The sequence below is a fragment of the Populus nigra genome, chromosome 2 (genome assembly GCF_951802175.1).
Source record: "Populus nigra chromosome 2, ddPopNigr1.1, whole genome shotgun sequence".
Lineage (NCBI taxonomy): Eukaryota > Viridiplantae > Streptophyta > Magnoliopsida > Malpighiales > Salicaceae > Populus > Populus nigra.
In genome coordinates, this window is record NC_084853.1 from 41028102 (window position 1) to 41053426 (window position 25325).

A 25325-nucleotide genomic window follows, 5' to 3' on the forward strand; every position below is an offset into this window, starting at 1 on the left:
CTCTTCAATTCAGCATGTAACAGAGAGTCTAGAGACACGTTGTATTAATCGCTTCAAGTAATTAAAGGCTCTCCCCATATACAACGTACATGACTTTCCTGCTGGAGATCTCTCACCTATTTAATTTTTACATGTATCAAACTATATAAGATACATGGGCTACGTATCTTCCTTTCAAGTTTCGATGACTAGCAAGGCACCATCTTGTACTCTCTTCTTTAATTTTCAAGGAAAACCAGAAGTAAATGCATGGACATTGATCTTGATATCTGTCTTGCCCTTGGGTTTCCCAATTACCTATTAATATTCATGAAAGGGACCATCAATTCCAGTTTCCACGCGTAATCAAGGGGTCTATATATCTATATACATAGACAGGACTTTCGAGTCTAGAAATCGTTAGATAGGGCAAAAGAAATTGTAAAGTATCCGATTGAGGACAGATTATGGCTTCCTTCTCTGGTATTGCTATAGAGACTACAGTTTGTGAATGGAGGCCAACACTACGGCAACAATGAACAACAGAACTACCACTTTGCAGACACAACTGCCTCGTACATACTTCAACTCCTCTACATGGACTATATTCCCCGGTCTCTCAAGGACTTCTTCAGTGACCCTAAGGTTACTTTTGTTGGGGTTGGGGTTGGGGCTGGGAGAGATGTAGCAAGGCTAAGAGCTGAATATGGGCTCAGTTGTAGCCGTATTTCTGATGTTCGAGAGGTGACTTTGAGCCTCTGGCCTTATGTTTTATAAGAAGCCTGGGTTAAAAGACATTGCTTATCGGGTTGTGGGTCTTTTCTATGCCAAAACCGATGAGTGATTGGCAATGAAGGGTGCTTGATTGCATGCAGATTGAATATGCAAGCATTGATGCTTATGGATAAGCTTATTGACCTCAGCTCATTCTTTTTCTGTTAATTATTTGCATTGATTATCGAGCAAACATAAGGTCTTATAGAGAGAGAGAGAGAGAGACATCATATTGTTTCTGCTTGCTTCTTCCTTCTACAAAACTGCCACTGCATATCACTTCCAATTCTTGTCTACTTTAAAATCTTATAGATGCAACCGAGAAGTCCTCTAATATACAGGGATCTATAAGAAATTATTATGAGTTCTTGCTTAAAAATGGTGGTGCAGCACTGCACATTGCCAGCACCTTCATTAAGGTCTTTGGCACCAATCATTCCGTTCGAGTATATTTGTTTGTCAAACTTCCTCTTTGTTTTGGCTTAAAATTCTCGAAATCTTGTTGGTGTTTGGAATATAATAACAGTTGCAGAAAAATATTATATGAAAATATAAAAGAAATTGATTTCGAGTAAAGAAAACAAAATAAAAAAAATTAATTTTTTTTAAAACCCTTTAAAATGTAAAAATAAATGATATCTTAAAACAATTTTTAAACATTTCAATTCCATTTAACACAGAGCTATCTTTGTATACATGCATGGCGATAATACAAACAATAATTAAGGATAAAATACTAGATACACCATTCATTTTTTATTTGGTTTGGTTTGGTTTTTATATATAAAAATTAAATCAAAATTTATATATAAAGGAAAAACCAAAACCGAATTAAAACTGGTTCCAACCAATCGGTTTCGATTTAGTTTGGTTATTTTAAATTAAAAACCGTAACCCAACCGACTGGTTTTGGTTCGGTTTGGTTATTTTATATTAAAATCTGAAAATTATATTGTTTTTTGGACATCTAATGGGCTCTTATCGGTTCAATTTAGTTCGGTTTATTTCTTAATTAAACCGGTTCGGTTCGGTTTTTTGATTTCAGATTTATAAAACCGAAATCAAACCGAATTTTTTTAAAATATTCTAATCCGTTTAATCGGTTTTTTTTTCATGATTCGGTTTTTTCAATTATTGTTTTTCCGGTTTTCTTGATTTTATCAGTTTGTCGGTTTTTTTGCTTACCACTATTCCACAATGTTTTGCTAATCCTTTTATTTTCTTAAAAAAAATAATTTTAATTTAATTTTTTAACTCATTCAGGTATTATCTAGTTCTAGCATTTTCATTTTGTTATTTGCTTTAACATCTCTCCATGGAGACTGCCCTTATTTTGGAGACAAACTAGATCTATTTGAGATTGTGGTAGTGGTTATAGTTTAAAATGTTTTTTATTTAGAAATATATTAAAATTAAATTTTTTTTATTTTTTAAAATTATTTTTAAAATCAACGTATCAAAATAATTTAAAAATATAAAAAATTATTTTTAAATTTTTTTAACGTATTTTCAAACAGAGTTCAAACCACCTACTCTCAATGTCTCTTCTCTGGCGGACTTTCCGATAACCCCACCATTGGATTCCATTTGTTAAAACAAGCCCATGTTTTAGGTCACTTGGTCATATCCGGCCACCGGCAGCGTGGGGTAATGGACTTTGTTTTTGTCATTCTTGTGGCCCATTTAAATTGATAATAGAAGGTGATTTGGGGTCGTCAATTTGCATTTTTACTTTTCTTTTCTTCGTTCATGTTATTTATAATTGTGTAATAGTTATTTTTTAAAATATTTTTTTATTTAAAATTAAATTAAAATAACATATTATTATTTTTAACATTAGTATATCCAAATTTATGAAAAAATTAATTTTAAAAAAATTAAAATATCTTAAAAATATTTTTAAACATAAAAACAGACCCACCTAAATCAAAACCCACTAAATATATTGGACTATCAAGACGCTTGCGCAACCATGGTGTAAATTAAAATTAAATCCCTCTGAATCCCTCAATAAGAAAAGTAGTGTTTATCCGTTGGGAAGGGAAGAGCAATAGAACGGTACGATTGATTGAAGTTTGACGATTTCCTCTTTTCTTCAAAATTAGGAATATGTGAGCCTGACACGTGTTGGTAACGACCGGCAGTTGCCCTCTGCCGTCCTTGGACACGATGACACGTTAACCATTAAGACCCCTTTTATTTCCACGACTGGGCCGTGACAGGCGTCGGTCATCACTATTCACTACTCCAAATACTATTTAAAATTTATAGTTCAACAAACTTTTTAAAATTATTTTTTATTTTAAAATATATTAAAATAATATTTTTTTTTATTTTTAAAATTTATTATTGATATTAGAATATCAAAATGTTTTTTAAAAAATTAATCTAAAAAAAAATCAATTTTTTTTAAAAATCGCAATACCAAATAAGGAATTAATTAAAGACTCCTCCTTTGGTTCGGCTGTGTGTTTTGCACATATTGCGTTGTTATTACATAATTACATTCCATGTAGATTATTATTATTATTATTATTATTATTTTGGTGAGCGAGCGAGCGAGTGGAGTACTTTACTAAATTAGCGTATTATTTTTGCACTCATGTCCGTGAATGCTGTTCGCTGAATGCTAAGAAACAAAGGAAAAGAATGCTGAATGCTAATTATAAAGTAAAGGAAGCAAAGGGAAACCCTCGAAATTTAGGGATACCTTTATCTTTAGACGAAGCCCACGTTTAATCCTCCTACCTTCACGAACCTCCTACTCCATCGAAGCTAAAGGTACCTTTTTTTTTTTTTGGTTCTTCTGGTTTCTGGGCTATTAGAATTGCTTTATGAAGTTGAACATAGCGAAGAAACAATCACCAAATTCGAAAGTTTCAGACAATGTTAGCTTAAGCGAATCTTTTTTTGGTGATATCAGATATGGATCGTTTCATATTTGCATTTTTTGTTTGTTCTCATTTCTTATATTTGTCTTTTTGGCATTTTCAAGTGTATTGTTATAGCATTGAAATTTTATGTTTAACATAATAGGTTCTGGCTTGCTGGGTTCTGTTGATTTTTTGAGGTTTGGTTGAAAATATTTGGTCTTTTTAAATGTAGAGAGAGATTACAAAGATAATTCAACATGGTTGAGAAATTATGGGTGATAAGAGAAAACACTTCCTGAATACGGGGCCTCTCTGCATTTCGTTTTTGTGGTAAATTCGGATAGTACATTTGATCAAGGGTTCTCTTTGTTTTAGCTTGGAATGAAGAGTTCCTTTTATAGGTTTTGATTATGGTGAAACCTTTGTTTGTGTTACGACAAGGGCTCGAATTTTGCAAGGCAATAATAACAGTGCGTTGGACGGGAAAGTAGTGTTATAAATTTCTACCTTGGATGATGAGTCAATTTGTTTCGAGAGGAAGGGAGCTTGAAGTTGATCTTGAAAGTGGTGGGACAACCAACGAAGAAGATAAAATGAGCGATCCCATTTCAGCAAATGGACAAACCAAGACAATTTTAAAGAGGGCATGTACTGGGCCCGTGGATTTTCATGGATTGGCATATTCATCAAACTTTAGTGAGCTTGCGGCTGGCAATGTGGAGTTGTTGATAGACAATAATTCAGAAGGACAAGAGGGAAAGCAGAACATAACCTTTGTGGATAGAAAAGTTGTTGTGGAGAAACGCATAAAGAATTTGAAAAAACCCCCCAAACCACCAAGACCTCCTAAAGGTCTGTCACTGGATGCTGCTGACCAGAAGTTGATGAAAGAAATCACCGAGCTTGCCATGCGAAAACGTGCCAGGATTGAAAGACTTAAAGCACTGAAGAAGATGAGAGCAGCAAAGACATCATCTTGGAGCAGCAGCTTGTCTGCCATGGTCATCACAATCATTTTCTGCCTCATTATAATATATCAAGGTATATTGGCTTTTTGAAGTTTTGATTGGTCTCATACCAAGAACTGTGTTTCAAACAGGTCATATGTTGCATGTCTATTCACAATAAGCCACAATTTTTGTGCAAACTTTGGTCATGATATCTCGAACATGTTTCCCACTTTACAAATATGCTTATTAGATAGGGCATCTGAAACATGCCCCCTGATAGAAATGTCCACTATGATCTCCACTTCACAACTATGCTTTGGTATTATCTTATAATGTTCTGTTTAACATCAGTTGTTTCTTCTGAATGTCAAGGAAACTGACCAGTAAAATATAAGTGAAATGTCATAATATTTTTGTTATGTTCTTTTCTTCTTGGAATTATCCTTTTAAGTGTTTTGCTTAACAACTGTTGTTTCTTCTGAATGTCATGGAATCTGACCAGTAAATATAAGTGAAATGTCTGTGATGGTATTTTTTTTCCTGGAATGCGTTTTTTTAATAAAAACTAGTAAATTTTGTGTTAATTGATAACAATCAAATTACATCAAATCAGTATTTCCTCCTAACAAATCCTCCAGAATGAGTGGACAAAAGCCGAGTATTCATCAGGGATGCTCACTGGTACAGATACCTAGCTCATAAATGCACAACTTCATTATTTGCTTGTCTTATATGACAAACAAGTGATAACTGAGAATCAGAAGTCATTATCATCGCATCATGCAGAATTGCTTCAACGTCAACAGGATTAGGAGTAAACTCCTGTGAGTCTCCATGCAGCTCCAAACAATCTGTGTCAAGCATCCTCTTTCAAGTGCTCAGCTCAGCTTCTTTGATGCCATGAACTCAACCAACTTACTGCTCTTAGAGAAAATGACAAACCTTGAATTTGGTTGCTATGAAATTACCAGAGCAATGTCTGAAGACTGAAAACTGAAAACAATCCCTTAACCTTCCTGCTTTTAGCGTCTATTCCATGCTTGATCAATATTTCACCCCAACTTCCCACAAGGTGGATCGCTTACAACATAGGTGTATTTTTGACCGGAAGTGATTGCTTAAGATTGTAATGCCATACTTGCCTTTAGTTTTCAGGTTTTCTTGAGTTTCATGTATCATTCCACAGATGCATGCCCATGAAAATACCATTTATATATCCTTTGATCCTTGAATGGAAATTCTGTAAAATTCCTATAGATGTTAGATTTCTCTGATGCTGAAGTCACATCTTGCCTGGTTTCCTTTTATAGTACTTTTTTCCCACAAAAGCTTAACTCTTTTTACTCATTTGCAAAATACCAGTTAATCAATGTCCAACGACTTTAAATCCTTCTGCTTTTTGCAATTAGACATCATGCTTGATATTAACAAAGAATGAGGAGAGAAGTTAACTGACAACTTCACATAATACACTCTGTCTAACATGCAATGTTTATAGGCTTTGAACTTAGCTGCTCATAAAATCCCTTTTGAAATTTGCAATGTAATATTTTTTTAGAAACATTCAAATTAATGAAAAAAAATGAATTTTTTCAAATTTTCAACAGTCATTCATCATTGTGCATGAATAACTGCAAATAACTTGTTAGATAAAAACAGGGTGGATTATTTTCAAAAAGCTTCTAACCTGAAACTTGAATTGCTTTACAGCTTGGACCTGAACTTCTGCAACATATTCTGAACACTTGACCTATTCAAAAGATAAGAAGAATTTGGATACTTTACCTTTGACCAAAGCTGCATTTCTTGCTTGTAATTGTATTCATTGCATGCTTTGATATCAAGTTTAATTTAATTCTTTTTGTCCCTATCTCCCTTTTTTAACTGGATATGTCTGATTATTTCATGGAGACAAATCTATCTTATGTGACTTTTATTTTTTGCCTTTGATATGACCTGAGTAAGTTTGTTTTATCAATTTACATTTTGTAGATTTGTTATTTTTTGTGATCTTACCAATCAGTCGTGGCAATTGATAGAACATACATAATATATTGCATCCTATGCACTTAAAGCCTTCTTGGGATGTCTCCTGAAGGAAAAGTCTTCTTGGGATGATTTCTTCTGCTTCTGTTTCAACTGTAATCTAAGATCAATCTTCTTTCTGATATGCTGTTGAAGAAATCTTCTTTAATATGCTATTGAAAATGGAAAGGAATATTTACATTTCTGCTGGGCTTCAAAACCTTCAAACCATGGTTAGGGAAACATAATGTGGATTGGATGCTGATAAAAAGAAAAGGGAATGAAAAGTTAGGACTATATTCCCCAATTACTGAAATTTTTTCTTTGATTGCTCTTTATGAGTAACACTGGAGCTAGTGCTTGCTATTTAAGAATTGTTCCATGGATCGCATTAGAAATGTTTGATGCTTTTGGGGGCTTACTCTGGTGAAAAATCAAAATGATTAGCAAGTTGGCCTTGTTGCTCTCTCTTCCATTTGTCATGAGTAGAACATGGAATCTTGTGCTCTTATCATTGATCTCTTATCAACTGCAATTGCTAGATACCATGCTTATTGGCTTACACAATTGCTTTACTTCCTATATCAATACTCTGGGAAGCTGGCTGTGGTCAGTTTCTTTTGTCTAATTTCTGAATCTTGGTAAGAGGTTCTGTCTAAGAATGTAGGAATCATGGCTTTTAGTTGCTGAGTTTTCGCAGTGGTGCTAGCACCAATGCCTGTGCAAGGCTGACAATTAGGGACATTTCTTTTGTTCATGAAGTGTTTGCACTTTGAGTTTTCTTTTGTTATTATTTTTAACAGTCAGGTAGCATCCTCTGGTCAGTTGGCGTCCACCAAATCAGATTCACCTTTTTGATGTAGTTAGAGTTAGTAGGGCTTGTTAGAAATCATCTTCTTATGTCCTTGTTCCAAGGGGATGATAGGATTTGAAACTATATTTTGCATCTATCCATCCAATGCGTGCTCCACTCTACCAACTCTTGAGCTTTTCTCCATTTATGCTGGCGATTGAGTTTCTCTATAATGCATGACACTCCTATTTGAAGCTGTTAATTCAGGCAGCTATTTATTCTAAGCTATCCATCTTTATTTCATGCTTGTTCTTGTTCTTGTTCTTTTCTTTTTTGTCTACTAACCTAGTCTAGCATCTGCTTTTTACATGGAGTTTTAGGTCACTAGACCTATCTTCCAGAGTTCTCTCTGATCTTAAGGTGATAGCGGTATTGCTATTTAACATTTACATTGGTGACACAGTGTGAAGCTTTGCTTGCAGGAATTAGCTCCAGATACAGTGGAAGCTTGGCCTTAAAAGGGTCTCCTGAGCCAGCAGTGGGTACTGGTGAAGCTCTGATTGCAGTTCAGTTGTACAAGAACAATGTTGCATATGAGAGTGATGAATCAGGCTCCAGGTCTTCCAAGTATGTGTTCCTTGTGGTATATGTGTAGCTTGTTCTTTAATCATTTGTGCATTCGATAATAAGCACTGAAGTTTCACTGCTCTCTCTCTTATCTATGCATTCTTTGATATGTTTCATGTGAAACACAGTTTGGCAGGAAGGCAGGTTTCTGGTTCAGGTTCGCGGAAGAAGTAGAGTTAACTGAATCTTTTCCCTCCTAGTGAACTGTTGATATCTGTCGCATAGGCTTATTGAATGCCGTGTCCCCTTTTGTAAACTAGTGTTGACGCAGCGCTTGACTATTCCGAATGTTGTGTATATGGGAACACCTAGCTTGGACAGGTATCTGTAAAAGGACAGCTTACAGCTTGTACAGTGTCTAATTCAGAGGACTAATTAATAGATTTTCATTTCAGAAGTTCATTGCCTAGTTTGTGCTAAAAGAGTGTTGTTGGCTTGGCATTCGGATTTCATATAATAGAAATGAGGAGCATTATTGCCATGGTGTATATTAGAGAAGCAAATATATTTCTGTTTTCCCCTTCATACTGGGAAGTAAAGCCTGAATTCAAGCTCAAAAACTGTAGAAAGGGCAATTATTTCCACCATCCAAGAACCAGTATTTAATTTTAACTTGAAGGATGATTTTCCTCAGCGAACATGCTTAATTTTCCTCAAAAGTATTTGGTTTCTTTTCCCATACATTGTGAAAACATTCAACATCCTGGACATCCTTTTCTTTTTTAATTTCCTGAAGTGACCAACGAGTGCTAGGTATGTACTTGAATACATACTTAACACAGTGTAAGATGGCAAAAAATGTCATTTGGTGAGAAACATTTTAAATGACATTTTAGAAGGTTGACAAAGTTGTTGTTTACATTACCAATTCAAGGAAAATGAATTCAAACCTTGATCACATCCCGTGCAAAGATAAAAGGCTGAATTAGGATAAGTGGTTTGCCAAGATCCAGTATTTAACGCAGAAATGGCAATAAAAGTATGGATGTTTCATGACATGTTCATCGCTAAAAAAAGCATAGACAGCCCGCGTTAGAAATGTATAGAAACATAAAAAAGAAATCCAGAAAAGAAAAGCACAGAAATAACAAGTCATTAAACCTTGTCACTTCTATACTTTGAGTTGTGGATTTTACATAGTAATCTAAATTGATTTGAATGAATAGAAAACATCGCCATTTTAATATATATATATATATATAAAAAAAAAATTCAAATGATTCCTCTTGAGTTTTTTTTAAGGTTAAACCAGATTTTTAGAAAGTTGTGTTTGGATCTATCAGGATAATTAAATCAACTTCCACTTATTTTGATTTGAAGCCCGAACCAGACAAATGAGTGAGTTAAAAGATCTTTAAGTTAACCCACCAAGCTGAGCCGAGTCGGATTTAGTAACACATCTAAAATTTTCATCACCACAACATGCAAGTTGTGTATTGTCCTTGTATTTTTTTTAATATATTCAATTTGAATTATTATAATATTACTTTTTTTAATTAAAACTTGCTTATATAATTACAGTAATGTGGTGTGATAAAAAAACATAAAACAAAATATAGCCTGTTAACAAGATAAAGAGATTTTAATTAAAGAGATACATTTGTTATCCTTAATCAAGTCATTTAGGCTTTTTTATATATATATTTTATTGATTTTGATTTTAAATAGATAAAGAACACATAACAAAAAAAATTATATTTGATTCACAATATAGCACGGATCAAGTAGTTATTTTTGACCAAACAACGCGATATTAAACCAACAACGCGATATTAAACCAGAGGCACAACTATTCAATGAAATAGTGAAATCCCATGTTGTTCAACGCGATATTAAACCAGAGGCACAACTATTCAATGAAATAGTGAAATCCCATGTTGTTTTTTTTTTTTAGTAATAATAATTTAAATAAACTAAATGGGTGTCTTGAGGTGCGACATCTGGTTATAAAAACATTCTAATCATTGTTTTTAAACCCGATCTGGTGACTGGCCTGATCCAAAACTAGGGTTTTGGGTTCTGATCAGGTTGTCGATTAGCCGAGTCAATCTCTATTTAAAAAAAATTCAAAACGATGTTATTTTAGTAAAAAAACAAAAATCAACTAGTTGAAACCGGGTTTCTGACCAGGTTTTGCCGGGTCAACCGAATTACTGGGTCAGTCGGGTCATGACTTTTCTTATTTTTTCATTAACCCAACCTGGTTCTAGCCCCGAATCAGGTCGGGTTTCAAAACTCATATTCTGATTTATATGATTCGTCCCATTACCCTTGAATGGTTGATAAGTAACAAAAGAGTTCACCGTTACCAAGTTTTTTTAAATTCAAAATAAATAAATAAGAATAAGAATAAGAATACCTCGTTGATGAAATAATTGAATATCATCATGCATGCGTCTAGTGTAGAACACAAGTCTTATACCTTTCACACATACAAGTTTAATACTTTATAATTGGTTTTAATTAAACCTTTATCATAATAATAATAATAATAATAAAGTATTGGTCAACAGGCCCAGTTTCAGACCTCTATCGGGCCACACTTACACCTAGTTTCATTGCAGGCCGGGCCTTTCAATTGAAAAACATAACAAGGAAAGGGACCGATCAGCAAATCGGTAAAGTTCCTTCCATCTCCCATCACAGACAGTACACTCTCGCCCTAGCCTCCTATCATCTGTCTCTCTTTTTAACATTTAAGGGTTTTCTTTCTTTCACGGTAATAATTCGATCCCATAATCGCTAGGGTTTGTTTGGATGATGGGTACAGAGAGGAAGAGGAAGGTGAGTTTGTTTGACGTGGTAGACGAGGCGTCGGTTTCTGCAAAGTTGTTGAAATCGAACGGAGCGACGAACAACAATAACAATGAAGGAAGCAGCTCAATAAATCGGTGGAACGGGAAGCCTTACTCTCAGAGATACTACGAGATATTAGAGAAGAGGAAGAATTTGCCTGTTTGGCATCAGAAAGACGATTTTTTACAGGTTTTGAAGAAAAATCAGGTTCTCGTCCTTGTTGGTGAGACTGGTAGTGGTAAAACTACTCAGGTTTATTCCCTTTTCTTTTTCCCTTTTTTATACATTGTTTTTTGATTAATTATAGTTTTGTGTGCTGTTTGTGCTGTCATTTGTTTGTCTTTTTTTTTTTTTTTATCGACCAGCTCTCTTGCACGCAAATACTTTAGTAGAAAACTAGCGAGCTTAGGTTATCGTAGATTAAAAAAAAATAGAATTCTTCAGCTCCTCTATGTTACTTCTTTGATATATTTTCAGTTTGATATATTTTCACTTTAAAAAAAAAAAAAAAAGCATTTCCTTTCGGTTTCCCATATATGAATTATGCTATGCTTAATTGTGGGTATACAATGTAATGAAAACTAGACAAAAAAAAGAAGCAATACTTAACTAACTAGAAATTTGTGATGGTACAGATTCCTCAGTTTGTTTTGGAAGCTGTCGAATTAGAATCTTCAGATAGACGCAGGAAAATGATGATTGGGTGTACCCAGCCTCGAAGGGTTGCTGCAATGTCTGTTTCTAGGCGTGTTGCTGAGGAGATGGACGTTACTATAGGTGAAGAGGTTGGTTATAGCATCCGTTTTGAAGACTGTAGCGGTGCAAGAACGGTTTTGAAGTGAGTTCTTCAGCTCCTCTATGTTACTTCTTTTTTCCCAAGATTCTTGGATTTAAGTTGTGTGATAATTTTTCTTATTCCTTTCTCGCAGGTATCTGACTGATGGTATGCTTTTAAGAGAGGCAATGACAGATCCGCTTTTGGAAAGGTACAAAGTAATAATACTTGATGAGGCTCATGAAAGAACTCTAGCAACAGATGTGCTATTTGGACTTATTAAAGAGGTGCTGAAAAATAGGCCTGACCTGAAGCTAGTTGTAATGAGTGCAACACTAGAGGCTGAGAAATTTCAGGGTTATTTTTGTGAAGCACCTCTTATGAAAGTTCCTGGCAGGCTTCATCCTGTTGAGATTTTCTATACCCAGGAACCTGAGAGAGATTACCTAGAGGCAGCTATTCGGACAGTTGTCCAGATACACTTGTGTGAACCCCATGGGGACATACTTGTTTTCCTAACTGGTGAGGAGGAGATAGAAGATGCTTGCCGAAAAATAACAAAAGAAATTGGAAATTTAGGGGACCAAGTAGGGCCGGTGAAAATAGTGCCTCTATATTCTACGCTTCCACCGGCCATGCAGCAAAAAATATTTGAACCTGCTCCACCTCCACTACAGGAGGGTGGCCCTTCTGGAAGGAAGATTGTGGTGTCAACAAACATTGCGGAAACTTCTTTGACTATAGATGGTATTGTCTATGTTATTGACCCTGGTTTTTCTAAACAAAAGGTTTATAACCCCCGAGTGCGGGTTGAATCTTTGTTAGTTTCCCCCATATCAAAGGCTAGTGCTCACCAGAGATCAGGACGTGCTGGAAGAACTCAACCAGGCAAATGTTTTAGACTCTACACAGAGAGGAGTTTCAATCAGGATCTCCAGCCACAGACCTTTCCAGAAATATTGCGGTCAAACCTTGCAAATACAGTTCTAACGTTGAAGAAATTGGGGATTGATGATCTGGTGCACTTTGATTTCATGGATCCTCCTGCCCCTGAAACATTGATGCGAGCTTTGGAGGTGTTGAATTATTTGGGGGCATTGGATGATGAGGGGAACATGACAAAGCTTGGGGAGATCATGAGTGAATTTCCCTTGGATCCTCAACTGTCAAAGATGCTCGTTGTGAGTCCTGAATTCAACTGTTCAAATGAAATTCTCTCAATTTCGGCCATGCTTTCAGGTAATTTTTGCAACCATGTTTATTTTATTTTAAGCAGTCTTGAGTCTGGTCTAAATGATTTAAGGGGAGTAAATGCCATTGGGTTGCAGTATTATCAGATGCATCCCTCTTTTATGTCATGTGTGCAGCCAGTTTTCTGTGCACTGTGTTAATTGTTTAACTGCTTACATGTGTTTGCAAGTACGCATGTATGCAGTTAAAGAATTGATGTGTCCAATTAGGTTGTCGTCAGCAACTGTCGTGTATGGGTTCCATGCCCCCGGATGGCATGCACCATCAGATTCTAAGTTAGTGCTGATACAGATAGTTGCAGTTTCTCAGTATTATCTCATGAAGCAAATGGTATCGTCTCGCCTGTTTGCATCTGCTGACCTACCATGGGCCTCTTCTGTGGTAACCAAATTCTTTCTTTAGTACCCAATTGCTTTGTCCGCCCTAGGGAGGCTCAAAAGGCTGCCGATGAAGCGAAGGCTAGGTTTGGGCACATTGATGGGGATCACCTCACGCTGTTGAACGTATACCATGCATTTAAGCAAAACAGTAAGTACTTTTACTCTATTCTGTTTCTTTTTTTCTAAAATTTGATTGTCTGCGATAATTGTCATTTATGTCAGATTCTTACCTATTGGTGAATGAATTGCAGATGAGGATCCATCCTGGTGCTATGAAAATTTTATCAATCATAGGGCATTGAAGGCTGCTGACAATGTAAGACAACAGCTTGTCCGTATCATGGCCAGGTTTAATCTCAGGTTATGCAGCACTGACTTCAACAGCCGCGACTACTACATCAACATAAGAAAAGCTATATTAGCCGGATACTTTATGCAGGTTGCTCACCTTGAACGATCTGGACACTATTTGACAGTGAAAGACAACCAAGTATGTGGAAAATTAAACATGTATTTTCAACTTGTTATTTTTGCAGTGATGCTCTAATGTTCTTTTCGTTCAAGATTGATTATAGAAAGATGTTTGTTATATAACAATTTTGCTTGGTGGTGTTAATTTGTTTTTCAGGCGGTGCATTTGCATCCATCAAATTGTTTGGATCACAAGCCAGAGTGGGTGATTTACAACGAGTATGTCCTAACCAGCAGGAATTATATTCGGACCGTGCTAGACATTCGTGGTGAATGGTTAGTTTATCCTTCATTTAGTGCTTGTTTGTGTTTATATCTTGTCTTTAAGGACCATGTTAGAATTTGGTTGCAGTCAATAGCAAGTGGACATAATAATGTGTTTTTTTAATATTTTAATGAATAATTGTTGATTCTGGGACTGAATAAGTGATTGATGTCTTTTCAATGGTGTCTCTAAATGCTTGACTTTTATTTTTTGGTGTTCAGGTTGGTGGACATAGCATCACATTACTATGACTTGGATAACTTCCCACAATGTGAGGCCAAGCGAGTTCTTGAAAAGCTTTACAAGAAGCGGGAGAGGGAGAGGGAGGACAACAAGAACAGAAAATGAATGCTCCATGAGTTGCTGGACCCTTCCAGTTTTTCTTGTCTAGAAAAGAAAAGTGCGGTTGTTCTTTAGAAGCTATTTAGTACTCTTCTGCGATACAACTGCCTTTATGGATCCAGTTGCTTTGGCCAAGTTGGCCTGTACCATTTCTTCAAATAGTAGCTTTTGTATCGTCATTTTTATTGTGTTTTAAGCCTCCACATTTGTTTTTGGATGTGGAATCGTTGCAGTCTATGATATTTATTTACTCGGGAAGACACTCGATCAAATTTGTGTTACCTGCTTACTAATTAATTGCTAAACCTTGTGCTTTGATTAAAAAAAAAAACAAATAAATGAACTAGTATTAAGGCTCTTTTAAAATATTGGGTGAACAATTAAGCTGGAGTAATCCCTCCTAGGTCAAAAAGTGGGTGAACAAATAAGCTAAAGTAAACCCCTCCTAGGTCAAGAAGTGATGGGGTCGTTTGTATTCCAAATTCTTGTTTTCATCTATTCCCCCTTTTAATAGTTATAACATATTTGTTTATATGAATTTTGACTGCTGGCTGTGTTATTATTGAATATATTTAACAGAAAGTTATTTAAAAAAACATGTATTTCTACAGTTAAAAATAAACTCATGACAATATTGCTATTTATCACTAGCAAATCCGTGACAAAAACCACTATTTAAACAAATTATTAAATAACATTGATGCTAAGGGTCTGATTAGAAGAATTGTCGCAGTTGTTTTTTAAAGTATTTTTCATACTGAAATACATAAAAAAATATTTTTTATTTTTTAAAAATTATTTTTAAAATAAACAGCCTAAAATATATAAAAAATTAATTTTTAACAAAAAAAATAATTTTTTTAAAAACATGAGTTAGATAGCATTTCCAAACACTCTAAATATCTCAAATTAACAATTACCTTTCATATGCAACTTTGATTTTATGATGGAAAATTTAGATAACAAAACAGAAATTAATACAAATCCTAAACAAATTTAATCATGCTTAAGATTCTCCAAAAAAAGAAGGAAAGAATACATGCTTACTAATTTCTCACAATTTGACCTCACTAAAACTTTCGATGATTAGAAAGAATTTCAAACTCTTTTTCTACAAGATGATAAATGCATTAACTTGAAAAATAATGAAAAAGGTTTACACCAACACACTTTCAACCCTTAGGAAAATGTTTTATTCTAATTGTTTTGTTTCCCTTTTCTCTTATATTTTCCATACACGATTATTGCTTTGTTTGTTTGACAATGACATGCATGATCATTCAAGCCCTCGTATACTTAAGTTCTGAACATGAAAATGATCATACAAATACTTGGTGGTACATCTAATGTTCTGAACATGAAGATGACCCATCACCCTGAATGATGATAAAATCCAGCCAAATTAAAGCTTTCATCCGTTTCGAGACGAACTACATTCCCATACACTTGGCACCAAAAAGATTTCATCATTAACCATGCAACACAGCCAAAGGTAATAAATACACAGCTGAAATTAGTTAACTACACTTTCATGATCACGACGTTGAAGCATTAACGTAACAACTTTCAGTCGCTATGCTCCACTTACCCAAGTGCAGGGAGCAAGAAAACTCATTGAGATTACAGTGCATCAGGGGGGGTTCCAAGGAGCAGAGGCTACTTTTCCGAAATGATCCCGAGCATTTTTAATCCGTTCATTTATGGCATTAGCATGGGATTGCAACTTGGAAAGATCAAGGTTCTTAACCTCCATCTTTGCCTTGGTTAAAGCAAGTTCTTCCTGTAGCTCAGTAATCTTCTTTTCAATATCGTTCCTCTTCTCTTCCAGCTTTCTTTTCTCATCAGTATGCACTCGTAATTTCCCTTCAGCATCTTTGGAATCATTTAGTACCTCCCCTTGCCCATCTTTAATTGAAAGCAATTCATTCAACCTACCACGTGGCACAGTGATATCAAATCCATGCTTCTCCAAGTCAAGAAGACTTTCCAATGTGCTCTCTAATATGCTTCTACAATCATCAAACTGAAGTGAGGTTATCTTATCAAACAAACTAGCAAATGTTACCATAATACCAATGGCTGATCCTTCACGATACTCTTCTTTACATTCAGTCAAAGGATGAAAATGCAGTTTTTGCGGAATGGCTCGGAATACTTCCATAGATTCAATCGTGTTCCAAACTGGAGACCTCTTTACAAAAGGTACAGACTGATTTTCCACCAGAGTGTCATTGCCTTCTGCATCGATTGTACAAGATTCCACTGCTACAGCTTGTTTTTCTCTAGCCTCACTCCCTCCACTTGCAGCCCTACCAGTAGATGATCCTGAACAGGAAATATATAATAAGCAAAATTACAAGAGAGATCATTTAAATGTTTTGACTTACTTAGTTCTCCAAGACTTGTTGAAGCATGCACTCCCCCAAACCAGGTTGATAGAGGTTGATCATCATCAGCTACATTCTTCGATGCAGCAGCAACAGCTGCATCAACTTCCCTTGACATGAAATCTGTCTTGGAAACTTCACTGCTTCTCTCTCTTGAAGAATTTTGAGAAACTGCATAATTCCAATCAGGCTTTAGTAATGGATACATATATTCAAATCCATGTGTAGCTTTCCATGCTTCCCGTTTTTCTTATGGTAAAGACTAAAGAGGGCGTGAGAGAGAGGCAGGACCAAGAGAAAAGGAAAAGTATCTTCTCATGCTATCAACTTTCTGGAGAAATATCTCCCACATGATGAACTAACCAGTATCCCATGATTTGCTTATATACATTCACTTCATTTTTCTAGACAAGAGGTTGTATCAAACAAGAGAACCAATACTTCAGTGTCCCTTCTCCTAGGAAAGATTTCAGGAACCAATGCTATTATTCAGTTGAACAAACATGGCAAAAGAAATGGAGAATCAGAAACTTGGAACTGGATTTGTTGTAGTGGCCATTTAAAAAATCAACAAGAGAATTTAATCTTTCTAAGACATCTATGACAAAACAGAAAATAAGTTTATCCACGACAGAAGTCAAAAGCATGCCATGCTATACGCAAACCTAATGTTGCAGGATGACTAGGTGGCAACTCCTAAAATCAATATCTATGTCATCACAGTGCAAAGTAATGAAGTTATTGGTTTGCTTTAGTCACCCTTTTGATGACAGCTAAAGCTGTTTGTCTAATACTTGCACAGTAGTTTCATTTGGCACTTTCTCTTTCTTTCCCAGTGGTATCCTCATTATATGGCTCATTGCATTCTGGGTATTGGTTGATAAATCCAAAACCTCCTTTTTCTTAGCTTAAACTTCCACAACAGATGTTCCTTGCAGGAAGGCATAGAATAACTGAGGTTTAAAGCCCTCCATACCTTTAGGTTCCATCCTTGCCTGTGTCAGCCACTCAACTTCATTAGTTGTAAGGTCTTTCACAACCACTTGTACAACTTCATCAGCAATGTCCCCAGAGCCAAGGTCCTCCCGACCTGCATGTTATATGGTATATCTCTCTATCTTTAAAAAATAATTACAAAATGACCAGCCAAAAGTTGTGGTTTAAAGCATTTACATACTAGTCACCGAAGCCTTTGAGTTTATAGTTAATTTGCACGGCCTTCCCCTCTTTCTTCTTTGACTGCTTCCTACATGTTCCTGCACCAAAAAGAGCAGTAAAGAACATTGTGATAATCTCCTATACAAGTAATCATAATTGGGAACCCTTAAACACTATTTTATGTTCCACGCCTCTGCACATTTTAATGGCAATAAAATGAAAAACCGCATGTACCCTTGGCTCCCCTGAAAATTGGAACCAACTTTCATGACCAACACCAATGAAATGGCTGTGCACTGTGATTTCTTCAAAACTTTGGTCAATGGTAGGATGCCAAAATAGGAACACCAATCACTTGTGCAACCACTCAAACAAACTACACTGAAGAGTATCACTTTTTTCTATCCAATAACAGAATATCACTTCTATCCAGCATGTCGAAGTAACAAGCAAGTCACCTTTAGGAAGAGAGAGCCTGCAACCTAGTATAACATTTCAAAATATGGCAAAACTTTTAAAGGACCAGCTAATGTTAATGTCTGAAACTGTAATTTCATGGAAACTTCAAAACTAAATTCCATTAATCACAACCATTACAAGCATTACTGCAGATGAATTAGTATCATAAATTCCAAAACATTAACTGTTTTATCCTGTCACCAGTCTACCATCTCTTTCTCATAATTAGATGTTCTCATACCTATCAAATTATCTTGGCAGTTTTCCTAAGCTTTTAAGCGCAGCACCACCACCCCCAAACCCCAGCTCAACAGAAAAGGAAACCTCTTGCTTACCAAGTTCTTGTCTTTTGCTGAATCATTCAAACTCTTCTTCTGATCCCTCAGAAGCTTCAGTGTTTCCTTGTCATCCTGATAAATGCCCTCTGTAGCTTTTAATCCCATGATGAAAGGGACTTCAATTTCTTTTGTTTTAAAGTCAATCTCACTGATGCCTTGGACCGCAACATCCACTGCATTGCCATCCTTCACTGAAAATCACTCAATATAAGAGATCCTGTGAATAAAAGAAATAAGCAATGTAACAGGCATTAACAAGTAAAGAAGCATATACCTGCTGCTGAAGCATTTGGACTTCTAAATGGCGATTTGGTGACTCTCCCTATCCTTGTTATAATTTCCACTTTCTGGCAGTCCAATTCAAGTACTTTCAGTTGCTTAGTCTTCTGCATCTATAAGAGGCAATGCCAATCAGCAAAAGGAAAAAAAAATACAGAAAAAATTATGGTAGAATAAGGTTCTCACAGAAAGACTGACAGAACAAACAAAAGCGAGCATAGAAAGGTGACCATCAATGCCTACAAGAAAGCTAAACTTAGTTTATTTTAAAACAACTAGGCTCAATTATTGCCTAATCCGTTGAGCAATATTTCATTTTTGCTTGTGACAAAAACAAGTAAAAAGATTTATTTGATCTTCCAAGTGCATTTGAGCTACTGCTAGTTTCATAAATGTTCTGCATGCAATACCACTTGTAAAGCTCTTTCGTAGTGTGCAAGACAAGTTTGTGGCTGTGAGACTGGAAGAGAGACTGCAAGTAAGACTTTCAATTTAACAGTGTCTCATGGACCCACCATACACCCAAAATGCCAATCAAGGTTGCCATAAATCATATGTCGATATCTGAATATTTCACTGGATCACCGGCAGGGTGTGCAGACCATCCCAAAAAAATGCTTCTATTAGAAGTATAGAGCATAAAAAATCAATGAAGGATTCAAATGACGAAATTCAACTCACAGTTGCCTTTCCTGCAGAAGAATTCTCGGTTTTGTTAGAAGGCTGAGCATCAACAAGTTTTTCTATGCATCTTGTTCTTTTACCTCCTGTTTTTGAAGAGGTAAAACCGCAAAGCATTTCATTACTTGACATTTCAATTGGGATATTCCTAGACTGCAGTGCTGAAACTGATAATGGGGCCTCAAGAGCATCTATTTCAATTAGCATACTGGAAGGGTTTGAACGCATGCCACTACAATTAAAAAGTGTTGGCTTTGGCTTCTTCGCTGATTTTTCACCCGAGAGAGTTGATTGCTCTGCCATATTTCTTATGCTAGTGGAAACTGTTTTCTCTTTGGTCTTATCTTCAGAAGCACTTGAGCTTTTGTGTAGTTCTGCCACATCAGGGTTTTTATTGTTGTTGGTGCTACCAAACTGTCCTCGACTATCAGAAAGAATTCTAACTTCCTGAACAAAAAACAGAGAAGTTAAGCTACAAAAAGATGACGGGAATTATCTGCCATGTTTTTAGCTTCCTTGCTTCATTTCATACAATCCTGTCAAACTTTAGAAAATAAATGCATCAAACTATTGCACCAAAAGAAAACACAGCACAAATGATCACCTAAGCTCCTCAGCCACTGCCCATTTACATGTCAAGGAAAGTAAGGTAAGACATGTTGCATTCCCTATGCTAAACTAGTCAATTAATTATGCATTCTAAATACTTCCTCATGCAAAATGCAAAACATGTGAAGTTGCTTATAAGAGAAGTGCAGGTAAATACATGTGTCTGTGTGAGCTGGCATACATGATAGATAAAACTATACATTGTAAGATGACATATGAAGCAATACAAAAGTGAATCAGATTCATGCCAGCACACTTCCTACACCTTGGTCAACAGCTCAATTTTTAATTGTTTTCCCTTCTTTTTTCTCCCATATGGACCAAATTAATCTTAAACTGATTGACCATAAAGACCATAGATGTCCTATGTTGATCACTTCATGTTCCCATAAAACCACTCTATATAAAGAGTGAGCTTTAGCTTAATTGACACAATGAGGAAAAGCTGAACCTAATAGCTCACACTGTCGGGAATGAATCTTTCGACCCATAGGAACAGATCTAGATGTATAACCACCACCATATTTAACAACAGCCCCTTGCTACTAAGCAGAACACAAACTTACATAATAAGCCAAATGAATATTATACCTTTTTACTAATCCATTTTCCATCAACCCATTCCATATGAGGCCTTATCTTCGATTGACCAAGTTCCCTGTCCTCATTTCCCTGCTTAAAAAAGACATTGTATCTCCTCCCAGCAAGAAGTTTTGTAATTACTCCAGATCTCCAACCAATTCCATAGTGTGCATCTACCCTTTCCAGCAACTCATAATTTCTGTCTGCATGAGGAGGAGTGGGCCGAATGTGAAGGGAATCTACAATTGTTTTCATTGTTCCGGCCTCATCACTATTCCATGAGCTTTGACACTTTACCAAGAAAGTTCTATCCTCATTTTCCTTGACGACAACTGCAGGTAACCAAATATCACGTACATTATCTTTTTCAAGGTTCACTTCTACTTCAGTTCCTGAGCTAAAAACCGACCCTGTTGCTTGCTTTAAAAATAAAATTGAGAAATAAAATCACTGATATGATAAACAAGTAAAACAAAAGGCATATACATATATAAATATATAGAAAGAACAAAATGTCAGTACTGATTTTAGAGATGATCATGGATGATGGATTCACAAATTAATACAGGATGAATTAAAATCCAAAGCTGGGGCATTGACAGATAACGAAAGTTGAAATTCAATAACCGTATTCAGGTTAGACAGAGCTGGGGCACTAAGAAAGTATCGAGCAGGTACTGCAGTCATTTCCAGAACTTAACATAACACAAGCTGTCATACACTATAGGCGTGCAAATAGTGGGAGATTGTTTGTTAACTTACAAAAAGATAAGGAATTGATTAAGCTAAGCAGATGCACAGAGAAAGAAATAGCAGCTAAAATAAATGAATCAAAGTGATCCTTTCACTCGTGCATGTAGGACCACAAAAAAAATTATCGGCGTCCAAATCTCCGAAACACAACATGCAATTGAGCCATTCAATTTCTACTAAGATTTCGAAAACACCCACAGTTAGATATATTTAAGACTATTGATAGAACATGCAACACAATTTCATAAACATCTAAACAATATCAATACACAATCAATCAAACACCAAAAAATAATAAAAAAGCGCACATCGAAAGCTCCAGTTTCAAGAAAATGAGAAAAACCTGCTGCATTTCGGGTCGGACCCAGTTGCCATCAACCCAATCCAAGTGAATCCTTAAATCTTTGGCATCAAAATCAAGAACATCAGGAGGGTTATCAAAATAAACCATATATCTTGCCCCCCCATCAATAACCTTCTTTACAACACCAGACCACCAGCCATATCTAAGACTTGCATCAATGACTTCGTTTTCTTGAAAAACCCCGCCATTTTTAAGCGAATCTTGAGGAGGCAAAGGCCTAATGAGTTGAGGGTCGACTTGTTCTAACAAAGGAGCAGGCCCGTCTTCAGTAACCAAAGTTTTGTACTGAACAATCGCTTTCCTTTTCTTCTCCGAGGCTGATTGTGGCTGTGATGGTGTTGGGAAATCTAAAATGGTAGCTAAATACCATGCACCCCTAAAACCTTCCTGCTCACTGCTTACTTCTACTTCCTCGCCCTTGTTGAAGAACACCGTGCTGGTCTGGTTTTGCTGATGAGGGTTTTGTTGGGGTTGGGGATTCGAATCTAAGCCTGCCATATTTTGTTTTTCATTTTGTGTAGTGAAAAGAAGAAAACCCTAGGCCGAGGGGTTTTGTTGTTTTGGGTGCCTTTCACGGTCAAATGCTGTTAAGCCAAGTGGCAAGCAGCAAGTGGATGGATAATTTTTAGTGGTGTTTTGGCGGGATTGCGCGGCCTTTGTGCCTGTGCTCTGTTGTGCTGGGTGGGAAATGTGCAGTTTTAGCTCGAAACTGTATTTTTTTCCCATGCAGCTGATTTAATATTTTTCTTTTTAACCTTAAACAAATTATAAAGCCATTGAGAAGTAAAAATTTTGATACATGCCGGCCACAATACTTTTAAGAAACATGAATATACCCTGTTTCATGATATATTTTTTTAAAAAAAAAAATATTGCAAAATTTGTTTTTACAATATTAATATATTGAATAAATTAAAATGATTAATCTATAAAATTCACAATTTAAAATATGAGATGAAGATAAAATTATGAAACATATGCTGAAAAAAATTATGTGTTTACTTAATGTTAATTTATATATATATATATATATATTTAATATTGCATATAATTCTCAATTTATTTTATTAAATATATACATTAAATTTATAATTTATAATTAAAACTTTTTTTCTACTAAAACTATATCAATAATGCTTACACGATTTTTTTTAATGTTTGAAAGAATTTTGATTTAATTTGTTAAATAGGATTTGGTTATATTTTTATGACAAAAAAAAACAAAAAAAACAGTGAAAACAAAAAATATATTTGATAAAAGAAACACATAAATAAAGAGAAGTATATAAAAATAAATTTGTCTTTTGAGCAATTTTAGAGTGAATTTTTGTGAGGAAATACAAAGATGATTTGCCTTTAAAAACAATATCTTTTATTTTTTTTATTTCTAAAATATCATTGTAAAAAACTCTCAATTCTAAAATTATTAAATTATGACATGTAATGATAGAAATAACTATTATCATAATTTTAAAACCTGAATTTTAGTTAACCCGGATCACATGTGTGTGTGTGTGTGAATTCATTAATTCAAAAGATTATGCAATTTCAATTATTAATAGATCTACTAAAATTTCGATGGAATTTCCTCTGTAATTAAACCGTACCAAGTTATCAACAACTTCAAATACACAGCAAATCAACATCACAATCATGTCCGACCATCTTGGACTTCATTACACATAAACACAACTCAAAGCTACAATATATGTAAAATTAAATGATGTATAAATAAATCAAACACCTAAAATGGAATAATCATTAGAAATTCATCTAATAATCATAGTTCCAATATTCTTCATAAAAGTAACTAGAACAATCCAAGTTATTAATATGTATAATTCTTACATGTCTAAAAGAAGTCGTAAACATGTAATAACCTAGCTAGAGTTAATCAAAAGTATTATAACTTCTAGGGATTAGTATTATTTACATGTCCAAGTACATTACAAAGGGACTACTAATTACATGTTCATTAATTCAAGTTTTAAATATCTATCATTTTACATGCGGCTATAAAAAACTTGAAATTGATTTATCACACATTATAAATATAACTATATCATGAAACATACAATCAATAAAATAATTTTAAAAATTCAATCTTAATTCATCATTTTCAATCCTTTTTTTTTATGATTTTATCAAAACATCATAATAAATCATATGTCCTAGTTATCATCAACCTAATCACACTAGACCATTCTTGGCATGATCTTTTATTTCCAAGTGTTTAGCTTCATTGCCTATTATTTGGCTCTGGCCCCATCACCAGGTAACTAGTTTTCTCTTACTCGTTTCCAAGCACTAGTTCTGTTACTGAATAATTGATTCTTCCGCCTATTACTGGTTATTAGTCTCATTACCAGGAAGCTAGTCCTTTTACCCATTACTAGGCACTAGTCACATTACTAAGAAGTTAGTTCCTCCACTTATTGTCGGGTACTAGTCTTATTATCGGGAAGTTAGTTCAAATCACATCAATACTAGTTTAGAAAACAAGGCACGTTAAATGAAATTACAATCATTTGTCTTAATACTAGAGTATCAAGGTGGTATGTACTTACATGTTGTTTGTGCTCTAGATATACTTCCATGTTGTTATACAATACATCTTTTGTATTAACAAGTATACCATATCACTTTTCATCCAATGCTCATTCTATATAGTATCATCTAAGTTGATTTATTTTAACTTAGTTCTCATTTACAATTTAACTTATATTAAAATTTCATTTAAACTTTTCATTCAATCTACATTTTCGATCTAATTAACAGTTGAAACTTCTTATAATTCATACACATATATATACTCTAGTATACTCAAGTTTCATTCTTATAACTTCTACCATTCAAGTCTTACTTTAAGAACATTGTTCCTTATTTTAATCCTAACCAAAGTTATAGAATTCAGTTTTGGATGTAGCTTATTTCTTTCGGAAGCTAAGGTACAAGCCTACAAGTTTACATATGAGAAGAAAACGCAGTTATGCCATTAACGCACCCAAAACTACCCATTATAGTCACCTATTAAATCGGTTTAGCAACATTCAATTCAACCTCTTCTCAATTTTTAACCTATTTCTAAAGTTTTATAACTCAATATTAAAAAAAAAAGTATGTCCCGTTTAAAAGTTAACATCCCTAGTTACAACTTTCATGAAGAGATTTATCCAAAATTTTATCATATTCAAGTTATAATCTCCTCTATAAAATAGGTAATGAGACTGCCTAGATTTCAAACTACGGATTTAACAAGTCAATAAGTATTTTCTTTTATCCTCTCACCGTTTTAAATAAACATTGCCATTCCATATATCTTACAACACCACTAAAACATTATCTTAAAAACCAACTAATCCAATTTACATCTTACTTGATATAGCCAAAACTCTTCCAAGTAAAAACTTACTT

The 25325-nt window shown here is 34.9% G+C and overlaps 3 protein-coding genes across 12 annotated transcripts; 2 read left to right on the forward strand and 1 right to left on the reverse strand.

Moving 5' to 3' along the window:
- The first annotated feature begins 3288 nt into the window (after positions 1-3288).
- On the forward strand, positions 3289-8418 carry LOC133681374 (uncharacterized). 4 transcript variants are annotated; one of them, XM_062104406.1, is made up of 5 exons: positions 3289-3534; positions 3790-3956; positions 4068-4667; positions 7877-8021; positions 8150-8418. In XM_062104406.1, exons 3-5 carry the CDS (start codon positions 4139-4141, stop codon positions 8193-8195), a joined length of 720 nt encoding a protein of 239 aa, XP_061960390.1. In that variant the 5' UTR covers positions 3289-3534; positions 3790-3956; positions 4068-4138; the 3' UTR covers positions 8196-8418. The 4 variants fall into 4 exon arrangements, with proteins under 4 accessions (XP_061960390.1, XP_061960391.1, XP_061960392.1 ...); XM_062104407.1 differs by having other exon boundaries at positions 3859-3956; XM_062104408.1 differs by lacking the exon at positions 3790-3956.
- Positions 8419-10624: 2206 nt separating this feature from the next.
- LOC133682350 (probable pre-mRNA-splicing factor ATP-dependent RNA helicase DEAH2) lies at positions 10625-14559 on the forward strand. Of its 4 annotated transcripts, XM_062105654.1 has the most exons (7): positions 10626-11069; positions 11453-11655; positions 11747-12831; positions 13246-13371; positions 13475-13713; positions 13852-13970; positions 14181-14559. In XM_062105654.1, exons 1-7 carry the CDS (start codon positions 10779-10781, stop codon positions 14305-14307), a joined length of 2190 nt encoding a protein of 729 aa, XP_061961638.1. In that variant the 5' UTR covers positions 10626-10778; the 3' UTR covers positions 14308-14559. The 4 variants fall into 4 exon arrangements, 3 of the variants coding, with proteins under 3 accessions (XP_061961639.1, XP_061961640.1, XP_061961638.1); XR_009836665.1 differs by lacking the exons at positions 13852-13970; positions 14181-14559 and having other exon boundaries at positions 10625-11069; positions 13145-13371; positions 13475-13497; XM_062105655.1 differs by lacking the exons at positions 13852-13970; positions 14181-14559 and having other exon boundaries at positions 10625-11069; positions 13271-13371; positions 13475-13635.
- A 1038-nt stretch (positions 14560-15597) lies between these two features.
- On the reverse strand, positions 15598-22459 carry LOC133682592 (DUF724 domain-containing protein 2). 4 transcript variants are annotated; one of them, XM_062105996.1, is made up of 9 exons: positions 21891-22459; positions 20804-21214; positions 19604-20050; positions 18918-19029; positions 18641-18834; positions 17866-17944; positions 17665-17778; positions 16689-16859; positions 15598-16626 (listed from the first exon to the last, which is right to left on the reverse strand). In XM_062105996.1, exons 1-9 carry the CDS (start codon positions 22407-22409, stop codon positions 15932-15934), a joined length of 2742 nt encoding a protein of 913 aa, XP_061961980.1. In that variant the 5' UTR covers positions 22410-22459; the 3' UTR covers positions 15598-15931. The 4 variants fall into 4 exon arrangements, with proteins under 4 accessions (XP_061961980.1, XP_061961979.1, XP_061961983.1 ...); XM_062105995.1 differs by having other exon boundaries at positions 18918-19035; positions 21891-22458; XM_062105999.1 differs by having other exon boundaries at positions 18918-19035; positions 20804-21126; positions 21891-22033.
- Positions 22460-25325: the final 2866 nt, after the last annotated feature.

What these genes read in the sequence shown, in the direction of transcription:
- LOC133681374 (XM_062104406.1), top strand. Translation starts at nt 4,139, where the DNA reads ATGATGAGTCAATTTGTTTCGAGAGGAAGGGAGCTTGAAGTTGATCTT. An exon ending in CCTCATTATAATATATCAAG is followed by an intron (nt 4,668 to 7,876) that starts GTATATTGGCTT and finishes CTTTGCTTGCAG; the next exon opens with GAATTAGCTCCAGATACAGT. An exon ending in TCAGGCTCCAGGTCTTCCAA is followed by an intron (nt 8,022 to 8,149) that starts GTATGTGTTCCT and finishes TGTGAAACACAG; the next exon opens with TTTGGCAGGAAGGCAGGTTT.
- LOC133682350 (XM_062105654.1), top strand. Translation starts at nt 10,779, where the DNA reads ATGATGGGTACAGAGAGGAAGAGGAAGGTGAGTTTGTTTGACGTGGTA. An exon ending in AATTTCGGCCATGCTTTCAG is followed by an intron (nt 12,832 to 13,245) that starts GTAATTTTTGCA and finishes TTCTTTCTTTAG; the next exon opens with TACCCAATTGCTTTGTCCGC. An exon ending in CTAGACATTCGTGGTGAATG is followed by an intron (nt 13,971 to 14,180) that starts GTTAGTTTATCC and finishes TTTGGTGTTCAG; the next exon opens with GTTGGTGGACATAGCATCAC.
- LOC133682592 (XM_062105995.1), bottom strand. Translation starts at nt 22,409, where the DNA reads ATGGCAGGCTTAGATTCGAATCCCCAACCCCAACAAAACCCTCATCAG. An exon ending in CAGCAAAAGACAAGAACTTG is followed by an intron (nt 17,945 to 18,640) that starts GTAAGCAAGAGG and finishes TTTTTGGTGCAG; the next exon opens with GAACATGTAGGAAGCAGTCA. An exon ending in AACAAGTCTTGGAGAACTAA is followed by an intron (nt 16,627 to 16,688) that starts GTAAGTCAAAAC and finishes TTTCCTGTTCAG; the next exon opens with GATCATCTACTGGTAGGGCT.